Below are 24321 nucleotides of genomic sequence, written 5' to 3' on the forward strand. Positions count from 1 at the left end.
GCAGGAGATGGATGTAGATGAAAGAACATCAGCAACACTTCATAGCTGGAATCATTGATCATCATCCATGAGTTGTTTTTGACAAACCAGAGCTTTCAGTGCCTCACACATGGGAGTGCTCAGACGAGTACATAGGAAACTAAATATCCCTCTGAATACATGGGTTCTAAAGTGTATATAAAAAAATGTATCTATAGTATATAAAGTGTATATAAAAAATACAATTAGGATATCACCAGGTGTTTACAGCTGTTTGTTGAAGTCTCTTGCTACAAACAGGTTGTCAGCTCTAGTATAAAAATAACACATCTGAAAAGTACAAGGAGCAGTCAGAGGCCACAAGTACCCTCAGTCCCATCGAATGGCAGCAAGATGGGCTGATGGTGCAGTTACTGACCACAGCCAGCACCAGCAGCTCTCGAATCCCAGCAATGAACAGGTCCAGAAAACCTTGCTCTGAGGAAAATCCAAGTATCGGGTGGCAGTACACGAGCATGAGAAACAAAGGGAAGTCCACCCATGGGTAGTGGCAAAGGTCGCTGAAGGTGGCTGCACCTTTCTCAAGCAGTCCAGCTCTCCTCACATGGAGATACTTCAAAGGCAGAATTGCTGAGCACAGTGTGAGCTCTGTGCACGTCCCTAAGATCAGTCGGTTGTGCAGATGTGTTTGCAGGAGATCACATCAATCCAAAGAAAAGTGCTCTGCAAAAACATCATTTTTCTTCCCAAACAAGCCTCGCACTTGCTCAAACTCCAGGGGCACATCAGTCACCTTCTTCTTTACTTCTTTATCAAAAAGCTACAAATAAAAAAACAGAAGCTATTGGCAAAACTCAGTACAAGCTCTTCACCCTGGCTGATACCACTGCTCACTCTAACCTCTTAGAAGATCTAGTAAAAAAAACCTTTTATATAAAAGCCATCCCTGTCACCACTGCTGCTCGTGCTCCACAGTTTTCCTGTTTGTCCCTGGCTCCAAGTAACTAAAAGTCAGTCTAGCTCCCTCCCCAGCAGCAAGGCTGATGAACAGGACACAGCTATTGCATTCAGGAGCCAGACTCCTTTCCTCTGGTTCCAATCATTCACAAAGGCACAGCAACACTACCTCATAAGCTGAGAGCTCCAGGAGTCCTGATATGTCATCCTCTATTTCAGACAGAGACTGGTTCAGGATAGCAGCTGCCTTGGCCACCTCTGGGTGATAATGGCTTTGTAGAGTCTGCAAAAGCAAGACAAACAGGAGATGGTCCCATAAACAGAGGGTAACACACATCCATCTGGATTCCCACAAAGGCATCTGCCCCTTTGGTGGTCTGATCTTCAGGGAACATCAAATTCTGGCAGGAGCAAGTCTGCTGTACTGTGCTACCACAGGGCTTCAAGAAATCCTGATTTCAGCCATCTTTCACTCACATCAAAGGCCCCTCTCATCCCATTCAAATCCAGCTCAAGAGAGATGGGACTCTTCCACAGGTCATGCCTACAATGTATAACCCAACTCTGCTACCTCCTATTGCCCTGATCTTGCAGCCAAGCTCCAGCTCTCTGGACTTCCTGGCTCCTGCACAACATTCTTGCTGCTGTTTCAGCCCCTTACACAAAACCCTTGTAGCATTTAAATGAAAGTGATAATCCTGGCATTAGGGTTTTAGAACCGTCAGGAGTAATTTAACCAACTTCAACCTTCATGCGCTATCCTACAAATGATCCAGGTGAAAGGTGAACTTTACAATCTTCTCTAGCATTTTTAAACCCATTTCTACAGGATGACCTAGCTGTACCCAATTAATTTCCATCAGTGCTCAGCAAGTTCCTCTCTCCCTCCACAGCAAATAAAAAGCCTCATAGGTTTTCAGCTATTTAGTCTGTTTCAGCTGTTAACTGCACACTTTTTAGCTTCAGAGTCAGCTGTGTGCTCACAAGCCCCTAACTGACATGTACATGAAATCCTTTGCCTCTTATGCTAGGACAGAAAAGGGTGCAGAGTAAAGGATCATCCAGAAGCTCATCGCATTTGCAGGACATACCTCAGCAGGTTCGTGTAAGTGGGACTGCTAACATGTGTCAAAGAAGCAGCAAAGTTGGAGGAAACCCATACCAGATGCAGAAGTTCCTTTTTAACTGACATACCTTAATCTCCCAGAGAGAGCTTTCTAAAGCCCTGCTTTTGGATGGCTCCTCCTCCTCCATAATATATGGATCTTCTGAAATATCTAAGGAAATAGAGAGCAAATACCTCCTGTGTGATGTGTGTAGCACCAAAGGGGAACAAAGAGACCCAGAGCAATGCCGCAGAACAAGACAAGCTCAGTGCCTGGTACAGCTCCGCCAGTCCTTTAGCACTTGGAAGCAGCCTGGGTCAGTGTGTCAGGCTCAAAGCAGCCTTCACCCAGGGAATCACAACAGCAGGGGAACCAACTGTGAGGCCCAAGGTCAGAGGAGCAATGCAGGTAGGTCTTCACCGTTACAGAACTGGCAGGAGCAGCCTGCTGGCTTCTCACAAACTCAAGGCACAGAATGATCCTCTGAACCTCAGAACTGGGATATCACCTCCTCCTTCACAGGAATCCTGCTCTTTACATTGCCTCAAGGCAGAACACAGAACTCTCTGCCCACCTTTCCCCTTACCTTCTGGCCCATTAGGCCTGTGTACTAGCACTTTGCATGAGGGGTGCCTCCGAAAGAGGTTACAGATGAAGGGAACGACCATGAGCAGAGCCTCAGGAGGAGCAGTGAGGGCCAGCCGGGAGAGGCGCTTTATAAATGCTGCCACCAGGTACGCTGGCAGGTGACTGTTGGAGACAGAAGAAACCAGCTTGTAAAAGTCCTATCAAGTGAGCCTCACCAATCCAAACAGCAGGTCAGCGTAAAGATCTGTGGGGCTCTTCAGGATTTTTTGGCTATGGAGTAAAGAGAAGCTATTGGAATCCTGATTTCAAGCAGCAATATAGGCTCTTGTGCACTCTCTGGAAGAAATTTGTGAGCATTTCCATTCAGTGCATGAATAATCTCAAATCAATTCAATCCAGATGCATGGCACCGCTCCAGGCACTTGTCAAGCACAGCTCTGGTACATGGTCATTCACATGGCAGTCTTTATTCAGTCCTTTTATAAACTTCTGGGTTTATACATTTGGCCAGGCAAGCACTTCTTCTCATGTCATTTTTGGGGTTTAATTAATACACAGGCCATGATGGTAAATTTACATAATACTTCCAGGACTAAAGCAAGGACTGCAGCTGTTAATGGGAACATTAGGCTGCTATAATGTAAATGTGCAGGATAAGGGTTTTTTTCTAATGGTAAAAATGCAAATTTCTAACAGCAATCAGCTCATCCAGGCACTTTTTTCAGGTCAGAAGAACCAGGATGAAAAATGACAATTTTCAGCCGCTCAGCCTTCAGCCCTAGGGCTTGTTATACTTGCAAGGCTCAGCAGAGCCACCCCATAGGACACCATCTGTCAGACCTTGTTACTCTCTCCAAGGTACACTATGGATACAAGCAGCCTGATATTAAATGCTCAGTGCTGAACTGTAAAGCGTTACTCTTGGTTTATTTTCTAACATATGATGGCAACTATATGACCAGCTGCTTATCTTGTTTCTTCCCTATGTACGATGATTTGACAGGATCAAGACAGACTGTCAAACACTTCATATTTCAATGTTAGATGTCTGCAAAAGGTCATCAATTTATCAACAGCTTTATCACCTATAAAAAGCCTGTGAATGTTACTTTTCCATATTCATAAAGACTGACACAAAAATCACCACCTTCAGCCAAATGGAATACAGATCAAAATACATCCATAATCGTTCATAGATCAAACTCAGATCACTAACTGCATTTTCACTTCCTGAAACTAGATGTTGTATGGCAAATCTTCAGAAACAGCATATGAAAAATTACACACCACTACAATAACACCCTTAGATTCAGTTTTCTCAGTAAAAATGAATCTAATCCAGTAGGCACACTGAACACGTAATATCCAGACGTGGGGGACTGTTCAAGAGTAACAGAAAAGCAGGAGGAAAATACGTGAATATAAAGATGCTACTTACGAAGAAGACAAAAACAGATCAAGCAAATGGAAGAAGCGGGCTCGGTACTTCACATGATATACAGAAGGGTCTAAAAGGCTGTACAGCTTTTTGTAAAAGTCAGGATATTCCCTGTTATAAAACAGGAAAAAGACATCCGTTAGTGGTGGGACTACACTGTGTCTAAATGTTCCTGTGCTTTCACTACAGACCACTGCTGTGCTCTGTTTAGCTTTCTTAGTCTCCTCTCTACAGCCACCACTTGAAAACAAGCTATAAGGAGAATTTATGGCTCTAGCAGCGCCCAGCCATTTTCAGGATGTGAAGCTATGTCCACTGACTGCAAATGGTACACGATCCAGTGAAAGGCACACTAAAGACTATTGCTTCACTATGTAATCAGATCAATGGAAATCGATTTTCAAGTGCTGAGCAGCCACAGTCTGGAGAAGAGCATATTTAGGCTCAGCTGCAAATAAAGTCAGACTACCAAAAGAGCTAGCATCCAAACAGCTGAGCCTCTGGTGCAGAGTTTGGCTCTCTCATGGGGGAATTTAAGGCCTGCAGCTGTGGAGAATCCATTTCCATTCCTTTACATAAAGATATAAATGCAAACCCCCATGTTCCTTTAAACAATATGCTCATTTTACTTACAGATTATGTTGATGAATCAGAATAAATAATCCATTTAAGGCTAAAAGACTGATTGCTCCACCTGTAAGAAAGCAGGCAGGTATCAACGCAATAAAAATTAAATCAAAACCAAACCCCAAAACTGATCATCTTCAACTTGTTTCTATTATAAAACCTCCACAGAAGGACCACAAAAGTAAGAGTACCTGAAATCAGAGAATAGAGAATCAGAGAAACCTGAAATCATGATGGCTGTAAGGTGACACAATTTAATCTAAAACCTTCCAGAGGGTCACATGTTTCTTACAAAGATTAAACTGTAGGACTCTGAAGTAGAGAGACACAAAAACATGATGCTCTAATCTTTCAATAAAGCCACACTGGCAGGCAAAGGTCTTAGGATATCCCTGTAGGAATCTGTGCATCCTGTGTCCCGATGCAACCCAGGTATCGGCAGTGCTGGCTGAACTCTATTTGAGATCACTCCAGTATTCTACTCTTCCCAAGCCTTCAAATACTATTTTCCTTACACACAAGGAGCATCAACACTGACAAACAGAGGTAAAAACTATCTCATTTTTAGTAAGAGTGGAGTTCACCCTTGTTCCTTAGCTTCATCCCAGCCAAAAATACATGTTTCATCATCTGTGCCATGGCGCTGCATCTAGCAGACCTTCCAAGTTCATACGTACTTGGTACATTGCAGGTATGTATCACAAAGGATAAACAGCCTGTTTTCACTCACCTATGCCATATGCCAGTGTTAAGAAATCTATCATGAGAGTGGGCTCATTCATGTAAGGCAGGATGGAGTCATGCAGGATAACAAGAACTTTTTTGTAGAGGCCAGCGGGTAGCTGTGAAGGATGACACAATACAGTCAAATAATCACTGTGAGAGAACTCTGAGAGCAACAGCAACCCCTGGTTCAAAAAGATAACACACAAACAAAAGGGAATGTGCCAGGACAATATAGCTTTCAGCAACAGCTCCCAAATATGAGAGCTTACAAGTGATACATGACCATCAAGTTCATTGAAAGCAGCAAGTGCTCACAACTAAAAGTGTCATCACAGCTCAGATGTGAAAGTCACCAGCAATAAAGCTTGGTAGCCTTCAACATGTGAAAAGAGACTGTTACTGCTGCAGGTCACTCCTTGGGTTAGATTCGTTTAAGGTGGAAAAAAAGATGCCAAGAGTAAGGAGAAGAAACAGATCATACATGAGGTCATGTTTCTAGGCAGAACAACCCAGCAGAAGTGGTGACTGCGCTGTTCTCATCCAACACTGAAATAGTGGGGTCCTACCAGGAGCTCCATGCAACGACAGCCTCTAAAGATTAGTGACAGAAGAGTGGTACAGATCAGTGGCAGAAGGAACACTCACCTTGTGCTTCAAGAAACTCAGCCACATTTTTTCAAAGGCCTGCTTGTGTGCCTGAAAACAGAATTGCAAACAGTGAGTTAAATGGTGTAAGGTAAAGCTACACCAAACACTGGTGTAGGTAAAGCTCTACTTTAGGTAGATAAAATTTCAACTCTGAAGCACCAAATGAACACCTACCTGCAGCTTTGACACTTTCAATTCCTCCCAGTTGTCTAAGAAGAAAGGGGAAAGAGATGCTGAACTTGACATAGATGTTTAAAAATACTAAGATGACCATTTTTTACTTAGTCCTTCGATACCCTAAAAATTTAGGCTGAAGACCTTGTCTTGACAGAAGTCTATGAGAAACCCCACTGCAGACTGAAGAATGTGAATTTTGTAACACTGTTTAGAATCACTCTGATCACAGCAGCAGATGTTTTCCGTAACCAAACAATAATATAAGTCTTTACACAATATAAATGTTAAACCTGATTTTCTTTTCCATCACAGGGATTTTACTAACCTTGCTTCACCAGAAATTTGACCATGTCACTCTCTTTGCTCGGCATGTTAATGGGTGAAATGAGTGAAAAGACATTCTGCTGGTAAAATGGCAGCGGCCTCTGAGAAAAAAGCATATAATTAAACATGAAGCAACTTCCACAATAAATAGGGCAATACTGAAGCCAGCATCTTGCTACCTCCTAAGCACTGTATGTACCTAGGAAAGCAAAAGGAAAGGAAAAATGCTGATGGCTGAACTACATACTGGTGTATTCTCTATTGCTGCCTTGTCCTGGAGCATTATCTTTTTGCACAACACAAAACCTATCTCTGAACTAAAGAGACAGAAACTCTGCTTCTGGTTTAACACAATTGGTGGATACAATTAAAGAAAACAGACTCTTCTTCTGCACCAAAGAGAGAACAGACTTAAAAATTCTGTGTGTGCCACCTGAGCTGCAGAGACTTGAGTAAAACCAGAAGGATCTGCAGGAACAATGTGTCTTGAACTACTGCCAATTTGAGACTGAAGAGTCATAAAAAATAATTAAAACCCAATGCCTTTGAGTAGGCACACTCATTCCTCTTGCTTCCAAACCTTTCCATATACCACTAGTCGCTCCCTGCTTCATGCACACGACACACTGTTTCAGAGCAGTTTATCCAGACCCACCTCAACAAGAACACGTTACCTCTTTTGTCTTCTGCATGACTTGTCCAATACTCTCAGTGACTGCCCTTATGACAAAGTACCGAATGTCATCATACTCCATGTATTCTTGAAAGCGAGAGATGAGCAGTGAAGCATCCTCGTTTAAGGGCAGCAAGCCATCAACAACTACCTAACAAAAGGATGGTAAAGGAAAGCAACAAGTCAGACTCTATTGGAGTAGCCGGAGAGCTGAGTTGGCTGAGGCACCCTCCTGTCCTTCTGAAAGGCAGACGGCTTGGTTGTGTGCTGCTTTCCCCAGGGCAACATTCATAAGCCACTCTGACAGGCCCTCCCAACACCCACAAGGGGCCCCTTCCATCAAAGACAACGTCATTTAGAAATGACACAGCAGCTGAACCAGGGTCAGCACCTTCCCTCTCATGTCCCTGTCCTTGTGAGTGCCGCCATGAGTTCCAGAAAGCGACTCCAGCACTGGTACTTCATAAACACTCAGGAATCCAGCTCACACCTGGCACCTTACCAGGGACAGAAGCTCTCAGTGCTCTTCCAGACCACCACCTTCCCTTGGCACTGAGACCCTCCTAGGTTGATGTTTTAGTACTGGAGAAGGTGAGCATGTGAGGTTGTGTGCCATCGCGTAACTGACAAGAGGAACTCAGTTCTGCAGCTTACCTTAAGAAGGTCACGAGGAAAAGTTAAACTCCCTTTCCACTCTACTCTAATCAGTGGGTATCGTGCCTCCAACTCAACAAACTTCATAAGGGTGCACAGCGACAATTCCTTTAAAAACAAGACAAAAACCCACCTCAACTCTGGGAGAGAGACCAAAGGAGAGAGAATGAAGTACGCTCCTCGCTCAGAACACCGCAAGCCTGGTGAGCAGGGGTGAGCCAGAGCACCAGCAACATCCCACAGCACCGCTGGCCCTTCACGTTGAGATATCAGAGCGATAAATGCTTCTGCACCGCAAGGGACCCCCGTGTGAACTCGGCAGCAGGCTCAGACCTTACCTTCACCTGGAAGGCCTCGTGCCCCATGAGCTCCGCCAAGCAATCCACACACTCCTTGTAGCGGTGCCTCATCCAGATCTTGTACTTGTCCTCAGCGCTGTAGTTATCTAAGGGTGAAACACACAACCCTGAAAGCTCGGAGCGGCGGGGCGAGACCCAGCCAGGCGCGACCCACGCCCGGGGATGTTCCCCACTCACCGGCCAGAGAGGCCTCCTCGGCGGGCAGCGGGCCTACGAACAGCTCCCTGCGCTCCAGCAAGGCCCCGAAGAGCCGGCTGCAGGCCCTGCCGGCGCACAGGATGTCCTCCTCCTCCTCCTGGCCCTGTAAGACCGCGTCCATGAGGGGAGGCCGGCGAGAGGCGAGCCGCGGCCCTCACCCCTCAGCGCCGCCCCACAGCCCGCCCGGCCCCGGCCCGCTCCCTCCCCGCTCCCCGGCCCGCACCGCCAGCAGCTCCAGGAGCTCGAAGACGCGGTTGGCATTGCTGCGGCTGCCCAGCACGGCCTCCACACAGGCGGCGAGCGCCGCCGACCGCGCCATGCTGCCGGCGGAAGGGCGGAGCAGGAGCCACGGCCGCTCCGCCCAAAGGCGGGGCCGGTGCCGCAGCCGCCGCTGCACCGAGCCCGGCAGCGCAGGGCTGCCGAGAGCCGCCCGATCCCCCCCGCTTACAGAAGGCAGAGCACGGTGGCGTTATAAAAATGTACACTTTATTACACCTTCAGGTAGGATACATCGCTATTCCTTATAATCCTACTGCATCAAGTACAAATGTTCATCAGCTATTTACACGTTGACTTCCTAACGCGCTCCTGGGAGAAACACACATCGAAAGGAAAAAAAAAAAGGAGAAAGAAACAAAGTAAAAAAGGTGATTTTTATCTTCATGAACTGACCTAAACAAGAAACAGTCGCCTCTCGAGACACCAAATCAGATCAGCACAACAGTGCAGCCAACAGCTTTCCCACTGTTGGAAGTGTGTCCCCCCCACCCAAGCACATAGTTAACAGCTAAACATTTAAAAGTAAACTGGGGCTAACTAAGCAGTATTTTTGGATGAGCATCACGATACCGTACACACAGTGTCAGTCATCCGCTACCACTGCATCTGCTTCGCATTTCCAACTATTCCACCGCCAACAACACCAGCTTTGCGGCTAGAAACGACATTTAGGTAATGGCACAAACCCCAAAGAGGGCTGAGGGAATGCTGCCACATGCACAAACAGCTTAAAAAACCCAACACTGCCCCTGTAATTTCAGAGCTGAGGGTCCAAGAGGCTGCAGGAGAAAAGAGGTATAAAATTAACACACAGATAAATCGGGAAGGCTGCCTGACCCGGTGTTCACGTTCGTGATCTTAACAGAATGGGCTGTCCCTATCCTACTAATGGGTATTCTTTCTTGTTTAAGTCATTTGGGCTGCTGGGTACCAAATAGGTGCGTACATACAAAGGGTAGGAACAAGAGATATGCTTTCCTTGCCTTTAAACAGGCTCCCCTCCTAAGAGTAAAAAGATCACAGAATGGAAAAATAATCTGAAAACCATCTCAGAGAAGGAATGTGAGAATTCTGTCTGGATTTGACACGTCATGCACCTTTATGGCCAAAGCAAAACGAATCCATTCAAGCCACCAAGAACTTTTTGATTCCTCACTCAGTGCTTGCAGAGTCTGCTTTTCATTTTATGCAAGAAAAGAACAGAAAACCCCCACAGTTCTATGCAGCTTTTTGCAAAGGTTTTTTTTTTTTTTCATCATAACAATAAGGCAAACTGATTTGGAGGAAGAGGCCACGCTCTATTCACATCCAAAATACCCACCTGAAGATACATTCATCATTAGCTTTAGTAAAAGAATAGTACAAAAGTTAGATCTTATTCTTTACACAGTTGAAGAAGTAAGTCTTAGATTTCATTTCACTATTCTCCCTTCCCCTAGCCCCCCACCCCTCCCCGAGCTGAAAGCCGAGTAGAAAGTACTGAACATTTAAACATGTTGCAAAAGCAGAATGAAACTGAGAGATTAAATTTTATCAGTTGGAGATTTTTCGTGATGGAATTCCCATGAGGAACAGCTATGGATCAATAGTTGAGCTGTATCCACCAAACATCTTCCACCGAAAAAAGAAAGGGCTACACTTTAATACACATCTACTATCAACACAGTATTTACTCAGTTCATGCCTAAAATATCCATTACCTTAAAGTGAAATATGAGAATGAGGGCACAGGTTGGGTGATTCAGTAAACTGTACACAAAACTACTAACAAACATTTTTAAAAGACTTACAAAAATGGAGAATGAAACTTTTCTTTCCTTTTTTAATTACATATACTTACAGGTTTTCACATTTATTGGCTAAACTTTGCAGGGAGCACTTCAAATATGTTAAGATCTTCCAGAGGTATTTACCTCAAGCAAGAACAACACGCAGCTTTTATAGAGATGGAAAATACTTTGCTGTAATAGCCACACCTGGTTCTTCGAATGGCTTCACCGTGGATATTCAGCACACATCTGAACTACAGCAAAGAACTGCATATTCCCACGGGCAGATGAATTTTACTGATATGTATGGCATATTACTATGTTACTTTTGTGAAGCTGGGCAGGTTTTAAATGTAACTAATGTTTGCTTTATCTGGTCTGAATGAACACAGAGAACACTGGCAGAATGCAGCTTGTACAGATTTTGAGTGCTAAACAGTTGCTAATACACTGAAGTTATATGAGAGTTTCCATGTTTAAATGTTCACCAGCAAAAAACACTTCTGCTAAAAAAAAAATAGAGGTGGTTTGTCTTCATTTGGGTGTTTGGAGTAGCTTCTCACTTGGCTTAGCAACTAAGAAACGCTGGGTTTCCCTGTTATTGCATTTTAACCATTAGTTCAACTTGGTTTAGTAGGTGCCTTTAATCTGACAGTAGGCGTCCTCATTTGTACTTTTGCTTGCTGATTCTGGGCTTCAGATGTTGCTGGTGTCTGGGCTGGATTCTGTACACCCGGAGCCTGAATCTGGGGAGATGCTGTTGTCACGACTTGCTGTTGTATGAGTTTCTGCTGGACGACCTGAGCAGTAGCAGTTGTGGCAGGAATCACCTGAACTTGCTGTTGACCTGCTGTCGTCTGAGAAAGTGTCACAGTTTGGGGTTGAGCCTGTACCTAGACATGAGGATGACAAAGCAATGACAGAATAGTTTCGCATTAAACTGAGCATTCATTACATTTCTGCTCGACAGAAGGCATCTTTCTTACATAGGCATTTGCTCTCTTGACTGACAAACACCTTGGTCAAAGCAAGAAAGCTGGGAGGGATTCTGGGAACACAGGCTGTGGTTTCACTGAGAAACACCATTCTGTCACATCTTCTAGTACCTTATAATTCAGAACTAAGAGCTGAGATGCCTTAACTTAGATCTCTGCAGTGCAAATCAAAGGACATTCCCCCAGATCCTTTACATAAGATAGATGAAAGGTATAGAAATCCCACTGGATAAACTGGAAAATTCTTGTACTGCAGAAGCAGAAGTGAAGGAACAGGGAAAAGAACAGAGGATCAAAGAGATTAAAATGCTGACTCTGCTCCCATATTGTGACAATAAATACAGCCGCCGAAGCTTCCTATCAGTCTCTGACATTCCCCTTTCAGACTACAGCTGCCAGTCTCTATTGCCAATTTAGGGTAGAACAGTTTGAACTCTATCCAGAAATCTAATTTTCATATCTCTACCCAGAGCAAGGGAGAAGAAAATTCATCCTCTCTTTTTTTCAGGTGACAAGGTAATTAAAACTGAGCAGGTTCAACTGTCTTTTTTAGAGGCAGAAACCAAATGAAGCTCCAAGGGCTTCTCTAGGGGAAAGTCAGCTCTTGATCAATCCAAGAGGAATCCTCTGGGAAGCACTAAAAATGGAGGTAAAAAGAATGCCACATACACATAGAGACTGAAGTTTTAAACATACTTGGCATGGCCTGATCCTACTGCCAGTGACATCGCTGACTTGTGTGGGAGGGGAGGTGGTTATTTGTCTTTTTACCATGGATTTCAACAGTCCTGGAATTATGCCAACACCAGTGACTTCTGGAAATCTAGCTTTTAATGTCCCTTGAAAAATTATCTAGGAGCTCCTGCTGACTGCACAGGACAACTCAACTTGTGCTGAGTGATGAGGTTTCTACGCCCTGCTGTCTACCTTGCCCTTGAACATTCACATTTGCAGTGGCTATCAGTCAGCTTACACCTCTTCATCATCGTTTGGAGATAAAAAGTGCAGATTTTATTCTGCACTAAAACACTGCACTATAAATTGTGACAGATCAAGAGCTGACTGGTTCAGATTTTTGTGCACCAAAGGCAGTAACTTCATCCACCATCCAAAGCTAAATCATTCCTTCCAATCAACTGCATAAGTTGTGCCTGTTGCTAATGGTCTGAATGACATTGTTCTAAACTGTTAAATAAACAGCCTGGTAGTTAGGGGAGGGTAACCAAATCGTATGACCTCCTCTTGTCCATACAACACTTAGAACAGATACCAAACCATTCTGAAACTTTTACAAGGCACTTGGCACAGCTTTGTGAACTGGAACAAAACAACGTGTAACCCTCAATTTGTTCTAACTCTTCCAGAACAAACTCAGCTGAGCAAACTCAGACAGCACTCATCAGTTCAGTTATTTGCTATCTTGACTACACATCACAAGAAACCAATTATTATAAATTCTTTCAGTGCTACAAAATACCTTTTAAAATGTTTTTCCACTTATCTACGATGAACAAACATTGCTCCATCTACCCAAGGTCTAGACTACGACTATACAGCAGCTGACTCAGTATTCACACGATTCATTTTTATAGAAGCCACTTGCTATATCCTTCCAAAATACCACCTATGCCACACATAAGATGAAAATACACACATTCGAAACAAATGAGCTTTCACTAGGATGATGTTTCTAGTGCTAAATTTGACAAGCACAAAACCTACCTGCTGGGAAACTGAAACCATCTGTTGAATGTTGGCAACAGTAGCCTGCTGTTGGACCACTTGTGGAAGTTTTGCAACCTGTAGTGCCATGGAATAAAGATTTGGTCAAAATAAAAACTTGCTAATAGCAGCAAAACATTCTACTTATACTGCTACCAGGTGAAAACCTTTCCAAGATCCTGCTCACAGTAAGTTGCAGCTTGGCATTCGCAGTGATACTGAACTTTTGTATAGCTTTTTAGATCAGTGTATTGAAGAACTTAGCTAGCAGAGGAAAAGTACTTTTCAATTTTAACTGCAACGTACTTGTTTCCTCCTAACTATATATAAAATTGAAGGAAGCACGTAAATTCTAATGGACCTCATTATCTTAGATATACTTTTGAAAGAGTAAAGCTCCCAGTTCCTAACCTCCTTCTTTTTCCATGGACTGATCCAGTTATACAGAAAAGAAAATAAGTGTCGCCTACTCTTGGCTGCCAGAGATAAGGCTGGGAGGCAGCACCAGAAATCTTCCTTAGTACATACAAGTATGGAATCCCTTGCTTAATAAAAAGGAGTGACTCAATTTGATTATTTCAACGAGGAAAGGCAAACTTACAGCTCAGACAGTTCCTCTAATCCGCTATAAAGCCACATATTCAGCACCAGTGAATTTTATTATAAAGTCCATTTAAACAAATCTGTGACTAGAATAAGAGTGAGTGCTAAAATGCTACCTCACCTCTCATCTTTACAATCCTCCAGTCACAGCAGAGTTTAAAGGTGTAAACCTGTGTTACCTGTACCTGAATTTGGGCCTGGACTTGCTGGGTCCCACCTGGTTTCTGGGTTTGGGAAATTGGAGTCGTTAAGAACTGTGTTTTAATGGCAGGCTGTGTAGTATAAGTTACTTTCTGTTGCTGTGAAGTCTGCTGTTGGGTTTGGACTGTAACCTGTTGAGCATTTATCTGCAGAAGAGAAAAAAAAAGCATCAATGACTACAAAATACCCATGTATTTTAAAGAATAGGTAGGTAGCTAATAGGATTAATTCTATTTAATTATTGAAACAAAATCCTTCCAGGATTAGTAATAGCAAAATGAACAGTAGTCAAAAGTTTTCATGCACTTATACAAATATTCTGAATCACTGTAAGTATTTATTCCCTGCCTGTGGCAGGGCAGTCGGAACTAGATGATCTTTAAGGTCTCTTCTAGCCCAAACCACTTTATGATTCTATCTACTGAAAAGGTTCTCTCTTGCACACACATGCACACTTCATATGATAATGTGGCTCCAAAAAACACCGGTGGCTGCCTGACAGCAAAGCCCATGAGAACATGACATTTCAGGAAAGAAAAGTGTATTTTGCACAAATTATATTGTAAACAGTGAAAATCTTTAGGGAGTTTCCACATTTGGCTATGTTGGAAACGACTAATGAGAATGTTTGTCACTTAAGAAAGAAAATCCAATTTGGGGCCTGAGAAATGACACCGAACAGCCACCTTATTGAAAAAAATATTGAGCACCTGACAAGGCACATGAGAAACTGTTCTCTCTATACACACTTAAGATTCACCCTAGAAATCCTGACTGACTCTCTAAGAGTGTCCTCATAATTCAGAGCTGGAGCTTTATAACCACAAAAGCGTAACTCAACAGGAGAGCAAACAGCCAGTACCTTTTGCTGCACAGTAGCCTGACCCTGAGCAACCTGAGGCTGGATAGCTTTCTGCTGCTGTGCTGCTTGATGATGCTTGAGTTTTAGAAGCTGCTGGACATGCAGTGGCTGTGCAACTACCGTCTGGCCTCCTGAAAATTACAAGAATAATTAGAACTGTAAGAGTCTTCATTTTATTGCTTTGTCCCAGTAATCACAGCTTGCAAGCACACACTGTGCTTTTTATAGACTTATACATCTGCATAGCTCTGAGCACTAACAGCCCACTGATTTTAATGGGAATAAGACATATGATTTTGACAGCAGAGGAAAAGAAACATTCTAAGGGCATGAGTAAGTTAACTGTGTTAAAACAATGATCTTCCTACAAGAAAAATTCTGCCCTTACTACAGGAGGCTGTTACAAAACACAAGTCTCCTTATGTCCATTTTGAATTTAAAAGAAATTATGAAATTACTATGTCTTTATTTGTAAAACTAAACCTGCTCACCTACTCTCATGCACAGACTGAAAACCAAACAAACAAAACCCCACCACATCTGGCTAAAGAATGGTGCTGACCTCCAGATTAGATAGAGTAAGTGTAATTCTCTTACCTTGTTTTTGAAACAAACAGGAATGCAACCTCTATCACTTCAGCTTTTAAAAAGCATGGGTGTCCCACAGAAGACATTATTTAAAATACGCTATCTTTATAAAAGTAGGTTGTAAAACTTCACTATGTTTTAGCAAGCCTGTTGACATACCTGCTGCTTTCTGTGGCTGCCCAATGGCAACACTAATGCCTGCAACAGTAACAGGGAGCGTAGTGACTCCTGCAGACGACACAACAGCAGCTGGAACAGACACCACTGGAGGCTTTGCCAAAGCAACCTGTGCTGCTTGTGGAGTTTGGGCCTGGATCTGTCCTTGTGCTTGAAGCTGGGAAGCAGGAACACGAGTCTAAGCAGTAAGGAATGAAGATTATTGTACTGGCGCAAAAAATATTTGCTGTATATAACAGATCATTATAAAGTGATAGTTGTAAATGTTTCTAAATATAATTGCTCCTTTACAGTAATACAATTCAGAGATGGTATTGATAGGTAAGTGCAATTTAAAGCTATCTATCTTCCAGTTGTATCTTTTGTACTACCTAATTAAAGCAAAGGGCACTTGTATGCATGGATGACCAGTATCCAGTTCATTTAAACCCACAAAAAGAATAAGGTGTTTAAAGCTGTTTTCACAAAGTTAAAAGACAACTTACAAGACGAGCAACTTGCAGGTTTGTCACAGTAGTGCCTGTGAGAACTGCACCAGGACGAGGTGCTGTAACTGCAGTGAGCTGCTGAGCTTGCTGTTGCTGCTGTACTTGCACTTGCGCTGTTTGCTGTTGTGCCCCTTGCTGTGCCTGCTGCGCTGCCTGCTGCTGGGGAAGCTGCAGTTTCTGCTTCTGCAGCTTGATCAGCTGCTCCTGTAAAAATCAAACAGTTCCATCAGGCTGGACTGGATGACCTGTGAAATTCCAAACTATTCTATAATTTTATGATAATTTCCAACCTTTTACATGACTACTAGAAAAAAAAATGGAGATGAATCTGGAGCTTTAAAGAAACATTTTATGCCAGACTTTATGAAGATTAAAGAGCTAAGAATGCAACTCCTTTATGCAAGGGGTCGCTAGTGAGTGACAGTGAGTGCTTTACATCCTGACCTACTGCAGTAGTATCAGACAAAACTGCTTTCATGAAATTTTAGTAGGATTGAATTCAAGAGAGAGCTGCATTTCACTCTAGTCCAAGAAAGCAGGATATACAACACACACTGCTAATGATGCTTACAATAACAATGAGAGTAACAACATGCCACCTTACTTCAGAAGCATTTCCTCACCTGTGACAATTTCCCTACAGTTTTTATTTGAGCTGGAGACTGGGCTTGTGCCTGAGCCTGGATCTGTGGGACCTGCACCTGAGCAGCCTGCTGCTGCTGTTGCCTCAGAAGCTGGAAGTGAGCAGGGGTGATTGTTTTGCCAGACAGCTGGACTGTTGGTGTAGCTGTGAATAAATAAAACACAAAATGCTCTGAAGACTTTCAACATTCAGTTTAATTCATTGATCTCACTTAAAAAAATCAAGCTGTTAAATGCCTATTTTTGTTCCAGCACAGTTTGCTGACTAACTACAAATAACACATAACTACAAATAACAACACATTAGCATAAACATTATGTAAAGACAGAGTAAATAAAATGTATGCTTCTTTCTTCATAATGATTTTTAGTCCTGACAGTCAACTCTAATATCTTACTGCTAGATTATTAATAATCTTTTTTTAATTCTAATGCCTAGAGGCCAAGCTGCTCTCTACTTCAACACTTTATCCAGAAATACTGGAGAGAAGTGTAATCTGAGCACCAACAATAAAGCAAGTTAAAAATCACACCACTGATTAATTGTGCTTCCAATGAACCCAGACTTTCAATACTGTGAGGCTACAGTGGTCAAGCAACCTGCAGAAGTTCTGGGACCCTTTAGATAACCCCTGAACACACGATTATTACCTGGTGTAACTTGAGTCACCAAAGATCTTGTCTGGGTCTGCACGGGTGTTAAGTTTGTAGTTACTACTGCTGATGCTGTCACTGATGTCACTGCACGGACTCCCTGGGTAGATGCAATGGTCACCAGTTCTGTGGAAGCAGCAGGTGCCGCCGCAGTTCGCTGCTGGGTATGGACCACTTGTGCAGTTGCAGTGCCTCCCGAAGTCTGAAAAAGAATAGAGGCATTATTTCTCAGAGTTTCCAAACCTCATATAAAGCTATGGAACCTTCTGGAAGTGGAGTGTACAGTTTTAGAAACAAACATGAAAAATGCAAAAGTATTGCAAGGGCAAAGCAGATCCAAATCTTTCTAACACATCTATCTGTTTGGATATGTTCCAATCAGCATCTAGTTAAACCAGGCTGATCACCAAACCCTCAATGACATTACAGAAGATTGATTTCACTGTCCTTCACTTATTTTGCTTTATCTCCCATAGTCTTAAACCAACACAATAATAATAAAGATCATAATTAACAAAGCACAAAATAGTTACAAGCTGTAAATGATAGCAACATAATACATTGCCTATGACAGCACTCATCTACAAACTATTTTTAACAGTAATATCTATTAGGCACATTTTTCTGATCAACTGCTCCATGTGTTCTGATATTTTGGTAAAGGAGAGGGGTTTGATAGAGAAGTACGATGCACATGAAATTAGCAAGAAGCAGAGTTTCTGATAACATGGAAAGCTAAAGAAGGAAACAGATACACTGATAAAACGTGCAGCCAAAGGTCAATCCAAGGACACAACTCGTGATGTGATCTACTCACAGTCAGTGTTCCAGGTATAACAGGTGAAGCCAGACGTTTATTGATGGGCTGAAAGGTAGCAGCAGGGACTCCAGCAACTGTGTTCACTATGACATTTCCACTCACTGTAGCTGAAAGCAAGCGAGGATTAAATGTGAGATTCTAAAAGTGAAAATCTGAATCTCCAATGCCCAATTATAAAGTCTTCTTACCAGTCTGTATACTTGTCCCCGTAACTGCTGTTTTGATTGTGCCAGCCTATTTAGAAGACGATTGAGGTAAAAGATCAGAAAAACAATAAAAGAACACAGAATATAGCTCTTATCTTTGCTGTTTATATCTCTTAAACTTTGCTGTTTAACACAAGGCTATATTCCAGAAGTAACAAAATATGCAATAAAATGCACAGATACTTCTGCAGTTGCTCATTCACTCAACATATCAACAACTGATGTATATATGTAAGGATTCTGCCACTCTAATGAGCAAATGTTTGGTAAATACTGGTCATTTGATTAGCAGGAGAAGGGAGCAATATCTTACTCTAGCATTTCACAGACAACCACTCGCACATGAACGTCACTGAGCATTAAATATCGAGCAATACTTATGGGTCAGAACCCATTCTCTGCATCTTTCTGTAAAAGGCCTTCAATAAGCAAAATAAAACCACTACTGCTAGCACACATTAGTATGCAAACTGGAGCGGCTCTAAAAGCAAAAGCCTCAGACCTGTCATCAGATTCATTAAAACAGACTCTAGATTTAAGGAAGCCATGAAAACTTTGCACAGTTTGCAATAACACAACCATGGTAGGTCCTGTAGGATGCAACATTCCACTTGCTTTGCCAAGGTTAATAAAGCTTTGGGGTTTAAGCTACTAACAGTGTAGCTCTTACAGCCACATTCCCTTCTCTGCGTAAACACTGTTTACTGACTGTGGAAATGTACCTGATTAAGTTAAAGTCTAAACTGAAAAAGGCAAAAAATCTTTGCAAAGGATGTTATACTTTTCCACCTCAGAATGCCAAGAGCTATTGCTATAATGGTATGAACAGTCTTAATAAATAAGCAACAAAGAAGAATCCCAGGATTCTCAGGAAATACAAAAGAAGGAAGGAAATAGCTTTTATCTCACTATACTGATCTAAAATTCTCACTTTCCAGAGAAAATAAAACACACAATATGATACACACAGAAGAACTGAAGTTACTACATCAAAGGCACAAAGCCCTCCCTTTCTTACCAATACTGCTGTGTTGGCCACAGTAGTTACTGCAGTCTGCACTACTGCCTGTGGCTGCTGAACTACCTGTGCCTGAGCCTGTGGCTGAGGTTGGGCTTGTGCTTGCTGTACAGCTGGTTGCTGAGCTTGCTGCTGGCCAGCTTGCTGCTGCTGAGGCTGTGGACCTGTCTGCTGTTGTGCCCTCTGCTGTTCAGCCAAAGCCTAGGAAATCAAAGTGTGAGCTTCATAGTCTTCAAAACAGAGCATGTAACAATCAGGGTGTATTATTAAAAAAAAAAAAAAAACCAAAAAAAAAACAAACAAAACCCCTTTAATTCAAAGTATGTATTATGTGTGCAGAGACAGCATACAAATCTGTCTTCATTGTAACTCGCCAGCTCCCAGTTACCTGACCTAACCAGTTTCAAACTACAAGCTGTTATTTGTGGTTATACGGCTTAATGCATAGCACAACAAGCAATTTACTATCAATAAGCAAGAACAAATATCTCTTTCTGAATAATGTAAGAAAGGAGGCTACAGAATGGTCAAGAATAAACCAAGATTTTTATGTTTGTAATATATTTCCCTAAAGAATGCTTCTATACGAGTATGGGCGTGACATACAGGCCCAAGGAAAGGTCCCACATTGGACCTTGGATATCTAAATCCTAGTACATCAACAATGTGCAGCTGCTCATAACATCTGCTGTACTACCAAGGCTCTCTCAGGAGGCAGCTTTTCTCATACTTCCTCTGTTAATTTTTTAGCAGTCATATGTACAGCTGAGACCATACCTTTTTCTCTTTCGCAATACGTTCTGCTCGGAGGGATGCAACTTGAATTGGAGGAAGTGGCTTGTCGTAGTTGATTCCACTAGAAACAATGATAAGAAAAAGCACATAATTGTTAAAAGTAAGTAACTGAAAGTTAAAAGAACAGAAAAGAAAAAAAGCACTTCTATGCAATTCCTAACTCCTTTAAGACATAGAGTGCCCACCTTTCTGCAAGTACTGATGCATGCTTTGGATTCTTCTGGAAAGGATTCATGCCAAGTCTGCAATAGAGCAAAACTGTATTACTGGGCACAGAAGAAACTTAAAATCAATATTTAACTTCATGTTTTAATAGATGACACTGCAGTTGTGATGAAGTTTTCATGATATTCCCACCAGTTCTGGAGCCTGTATATAGATGGACATTTTAAGGAAGACTCAGAGTAAACAGTAAACAAATACAGAAGTTACTGCAGGTATATACATACAAAACAATGTAGTAGTCATCAGCATGGACATAAAGTATGTATAGTTCAGGCAAATGGAAAGTGTAGTTTATAACATAAGATTGAAAACTGAGTGCTCTTCTGCTTTTAATCCACAAAACAAATTCATGCAGTGAGTAAAAGCTAACCCAAACACATGAAATATGAAGATGTTTCAATAACACAAGGCCAGAATGCAAGGAAAGAGATCATGACCAAAGAAACAAACTGGCAGTTTGAAACAGAATGCAAAATAACTCTCAGCTGTGAAAGCAATTCATAACAGATTCCAGGAGATCTGTGGTGACAGGGTGATTGGGATTGAATGACCCCAGTTAAACTTACAGAGGTTTGATAGGTGGGCTTCTTTTCCCTGCAATCATTTTCATCATCTCAAAATGATTAGTATATAGTTGCGTGTGGGTTGCACCCTCATCTTGAGCATAGATCTGATTGGTACGAAGTGGGCGACTGTTTTTAGTCTAAAAAATGAAAAGACACCAGCTTTCAATTGCAAACACACCCACATGGCTTTTTGTCTACGTATAAACACATGGTGCGCTTGTAGGTTATTTAAAAACGTACTCCAACATATCTATCACAGACTGGTTTCTGCCTCGTGTCACTGATAACTTACTGTTACACAAAACTCTATGGGAAATATATAAAGAAGGAGCAAAATAAGGAGCAGTTCTCACGGTCACACTGGCATCAGCACTTGGGGACATATAAAATGGCAAACTCTAATTTGAAAAAGAATCTTTGCTTTAGTTTAGATCTTGCAAGTTTAATTCAGTACCCAAACCAAGAGCCCATTAGTTTATAGTTACACATAGCGCACACATAATATAATAAAACCATCACTGCACTGCTCTCCCAACAAAGCTATGTTAACATCCAACACACCATGCCATTCTAACGTTTGACTTCTCCTAAGTAGAAACTGCCAGTCAGGGACAAACCTGCTTATTAGCCAGAGAGTGGGACTACAGTCAGAAGTTCTGGGTTCTTTACCCAGTTCTGCCACTAAATTGCTGTATGGTTTGGAAGAAGTTGTTTACAACCATGGAATTTATTTCTGTTTCTGTAGCATACTATCACCCTCAGTTACTAAAAGGTGCTTCGAGCATTAAATTCACTTTTGTAATTTGTCATTTGTAATCCACTTAGACTCTAGCATGAAGTACATTCTTACAGATCTTAGGTACAATCATAATAATCAGGGTAAGTTACATGGTGGTTGTTAGGTGGAAAAATACCCACTACAGTTTAAGTGAAATCACAAACTTCTTGCATGGTTTAAAATTTATCTATCAAATCCAAAAGCTGAAGGCTGGTGTCAATCCACTGTATCAACAAAGAAAGGAAAAATACATTTGGCATTTTAATTGATGTTTCAGAACTCAAGTAACACTCAACATGGATCTCATATGAATTATCTGCCCACCTCCATTGCTGCTAAATACCACAGTGTCTAGATTTGATTTGGAAAGAATACCAATGCACACCTTATAAATACTTTTTGTCTTCTTTTTAGGATTAGCTTCGTACATTAGCTGTAAAATAAGAAGGAAAGTTAGATGATCTTTTGTGGAAGATTTTGTTCAGGTGCTTTTTCTTTTCAAAGAAATCACATAAAATAAGTGGAAATCCTGATGAGGATAATTTTATAATATTTTAAAAGTTATTTATTTACACTGTTGAAACATTTAACAAAAAAACATGTGTTTATGGAGATAAGGAAAAAAAACTACAAACTTAAAGTAAAAAAAGACGCATCATTCTATGTAAACTCACCTTTCCTTCTTCCCTTGGGATAATGACATTTTCGTATCTGTTTCGGCATTGTTTTGGTGAGCGATAGACTCTGCTGCAGGAGTTAACAACATCACTAACAAGGTCCCAATTGGGAGTGTGTGCTGGCGATACAACAGCAAGATTTAAAGGAAGCTCCAGCAGCTGCTTCACTGCCTACAACAGATAAAGGTACAAAAGCTTCAGATGACAAATCATTTCAGTCTTCCAAACCTACCCTTATCTGCATGTGTCCACACACCATTACTACAATGATACAGACAGCTTAGGGCTCAGGCTGTGGGTTCACCTATGTTCACAGAGAATAAATAAGCATAAAATGCTATTATGCAGACTGACATGCAAGAAAACACTTGGAGATTGCTAGAAGACGAAAAGAGAGCTGCCACTCAAGTGCTGCTCTCTCCCCAAGGGTGGGAAGACTCTTAGCTGCATTATTCAATGTCCAGCCAGCACAACTAATCTTAAACATAATAGTAAGTGGTCTTTACAATAAAAATAAGACTTAATCATACATTTTGGCTAATCATACAGTTTAACCTTTAATTTATCCTTACAGGAACACAAAGGCTGGGCAATGTGTTATGAGTTATGCCAGCAAAATGCCAAACTAGCCATTAAGAATTAGAAATAATCTTGGAGAAATAAAGTGCAGAAAGAGCCATTTCCGAAACCAGAAGCAAAAATACATAAATAATAACAGCAGAAAGTGCAGGTATCATCTGACCTGCAAAAGTGCCCAGTCTTCACTAATCAACCACTCGGGATTATCCTGTCCAGCCTCAGCAGCTGGTTTGACAAGAGTTGGCAAAGGCTTTGCAAACTGTGTTTGTTGTTTCAACAAGATGTTTTTCTTTTGCTCTTTGCCCTCTCGGCGCATTTTCAACATTCCTGGAGTAGCTCGATCGAAAAGGGAACGAGGTGGAATAACCGTCTCTCCGTGACGTTGCTTTTTCTTCCTACCTGCAGCTAAAACAAAACCCCCCCAACATTCTCGGTAAATAGTTACCACCATTCTTTTGATTCCTCTGCTACTTACAGCTGCAAAATGCTCCTATATGTGTAGAGCATTCCCCACTGCCTTTGAAAAGCATACAGTCACTAACTAAACAAGCCTGCTATACAGTAAGGCCCTAACTCACATAATAGAATGCTTGTGCTCTAAACTTGTCCTTTTAAGAACACTTACACTTCTAAATAGAAAGACACACATTGCAATAACTGGGATTTTCAGTGATTTTACTGTTTCAAGACCATGGTGAGACAAGAATTTTCACCTCTTCAAACCTGTGAATTTGATCTTTTCTGGTCCAAACATAGAGGAGATACGAAAAATCCCCTGATGTTTTTTTAAGCTTTCAGCAATAAATCTCAGAACAGTTTTGAACAAGGCCTTACCAGATGGATCTGTTTTGTGTCGTTTACGTTCCTTCCTGACATACACTGGAGGCAACTTTGATTCTGGAATAGGGGTAGTATCATACATCAGGCACATAACAGAATCTATGTAGATATCATTGTCATCCTGAGGTGGAGTGGGAGGAGTCCAAAGCTACAGAATAAAATTAGTAGTTACTGCTATATTAACACTGACCATTATATGTTTCAAAAATCAAGAAGCCTGTTCAGGCTGCCTGGTGTTACTTCTACTTACTGGCATTATTTCAGTTTGTCCATCTGGACCTTCATAGACATATTCCTACACAGCAAAAAGAGAACACAATTCAAATGATCCAACTGAACCCTGAAGGAAAAGGTATCCCATTAAGAAATGCACTATTAACAAG

At 41.8% G+C, this 24321-nt stretch overlaps 2 protein-coding genes across 19 annotated transcripts in view; both read right to left on the reverse strand.

The window, feature by feature from the left end:
- Window positions 1-207: 207 nt before the first annotated feature.
- NOC4L (nucleolar complex associated 4 homolog) lies at window positions 208-8840 on the reverse strand. Its single transcript, XM_061466100.1, has 15 exons — window positions 8678-8840; window positions 8434-8557; window positions 8236-8342; window positions 7898-8005; window positions 7245-7394; window positions 6572-6671; window positions 6244-6278; window positions 6067-6117; window positions 5426-5537; window positions 4702-4762; window positions 4069-4179; window positions 2629-2792; window positions 2131-2213; window positions 1106-1219; window positions 208-799 (listed from the first exon to the last, which is right to left on the reverse strand). Exons 1-15 carry the CDS (start codon window positions 8771-8773, stop codon window positions 683-685), a joined length of 1533 nt encoding a protein of 510 aa, XP_061322084.1. The 5' UTR covers window positions 8774-8840; the 3' UTR covers window positions 208-682.
- An 83-nt stretch (window positions 8841-8923) lies between these two features.
- Window positions 8924-24321, reverse strand: part of EP400 (E1A binding protein p400) — a 47543-nt gene continuing 32145 nt past the window's right edge. For 7 of the 18 annotated variants that reach the window (XM_061466101.1, XM_061466103.1, XM_061466110.1 and 4 more), the window contains 19 exons: window positions 24189-24233; window positions 23933-24086; window positions 23262-23503; window positions 22517-22690; window positions 22228-22275; window positions 21065-21201; window positions 20459-20515; window positions 20256-20334; window positions 19479-19679; window positions 18443-18488; window positions 18252-18361; window positions 17432-17636; window positions 16762-16925; window positions 16136-16342; window positions 15633-15828; window positions 14886-15016; window positions 14002-14169; window positions 13220-13297; window positions 8924-11395 (listed from right to left, as the gene is read on the reverse strand). In XM_061466101.1, the coding sequence (XP_061322085.1) occupies window positions 11123-11395; window positions 13220-13297; window positions 14002-14169; window positions 14886-15016; window positions 15633-15828; window positions 16136-16342; window positions 16762-16925; window positions 17432-17636; window positions 18252-18361; window positions 18443-18488; window positions 19479-19679; window positions 20256-20334; window positions 20459-20515; window positions 21065-21201; window positions 22228-22275; window positions 22517-22690; window positions 23262-23503; window positions 23933-24086; window positions 24189-24233 (2715 nt within the window). In that variant the 3' untranslated portion in view covers window positions 8924-11122. Of the gene's footprint in view, window positions 11396-13219; window positions 13298-14001; window positions 14170-14885; window positions 15017-15632; window positions 15829-16135; window positions 16343-16761; window positions 16926-17431; window positions 17637-18251; window positions 18362-18442; window positions 18489-19478; window positions 19709-20255; window positions 20335-20458; window positions 20516-21064; window positions 21202-22227; window positions 22276-22516; window positions 22691-23261; window positions 23504-23932; window positions 24087-24188; window positions 24234-24321 lie in introns of those variants that run through there. The other 11 variants (XM_061466117.1, XM_061466116.1, XM_061466115.1 and 8 more) reach the window with 9 other exon arrangements.

This window comes from Pezoporus flaviventris, unplaced genomic scaffold (assembly GCF_033815535.1).
Source record: "Pezoporus flaviventris isolate CSIRO_AGI_PZ_B2104156 unplaced genomic scaffold, CSIRO_AGI_Pfla_v1 ptg000041l, whole genome shotgun sequence".
Lineage (NCBI taxonomy): Eukaryota > Metazoa > Chordata > Aves > Psittaciformes > Psittacidae > Pezoporus > Pezoporus flaviventris.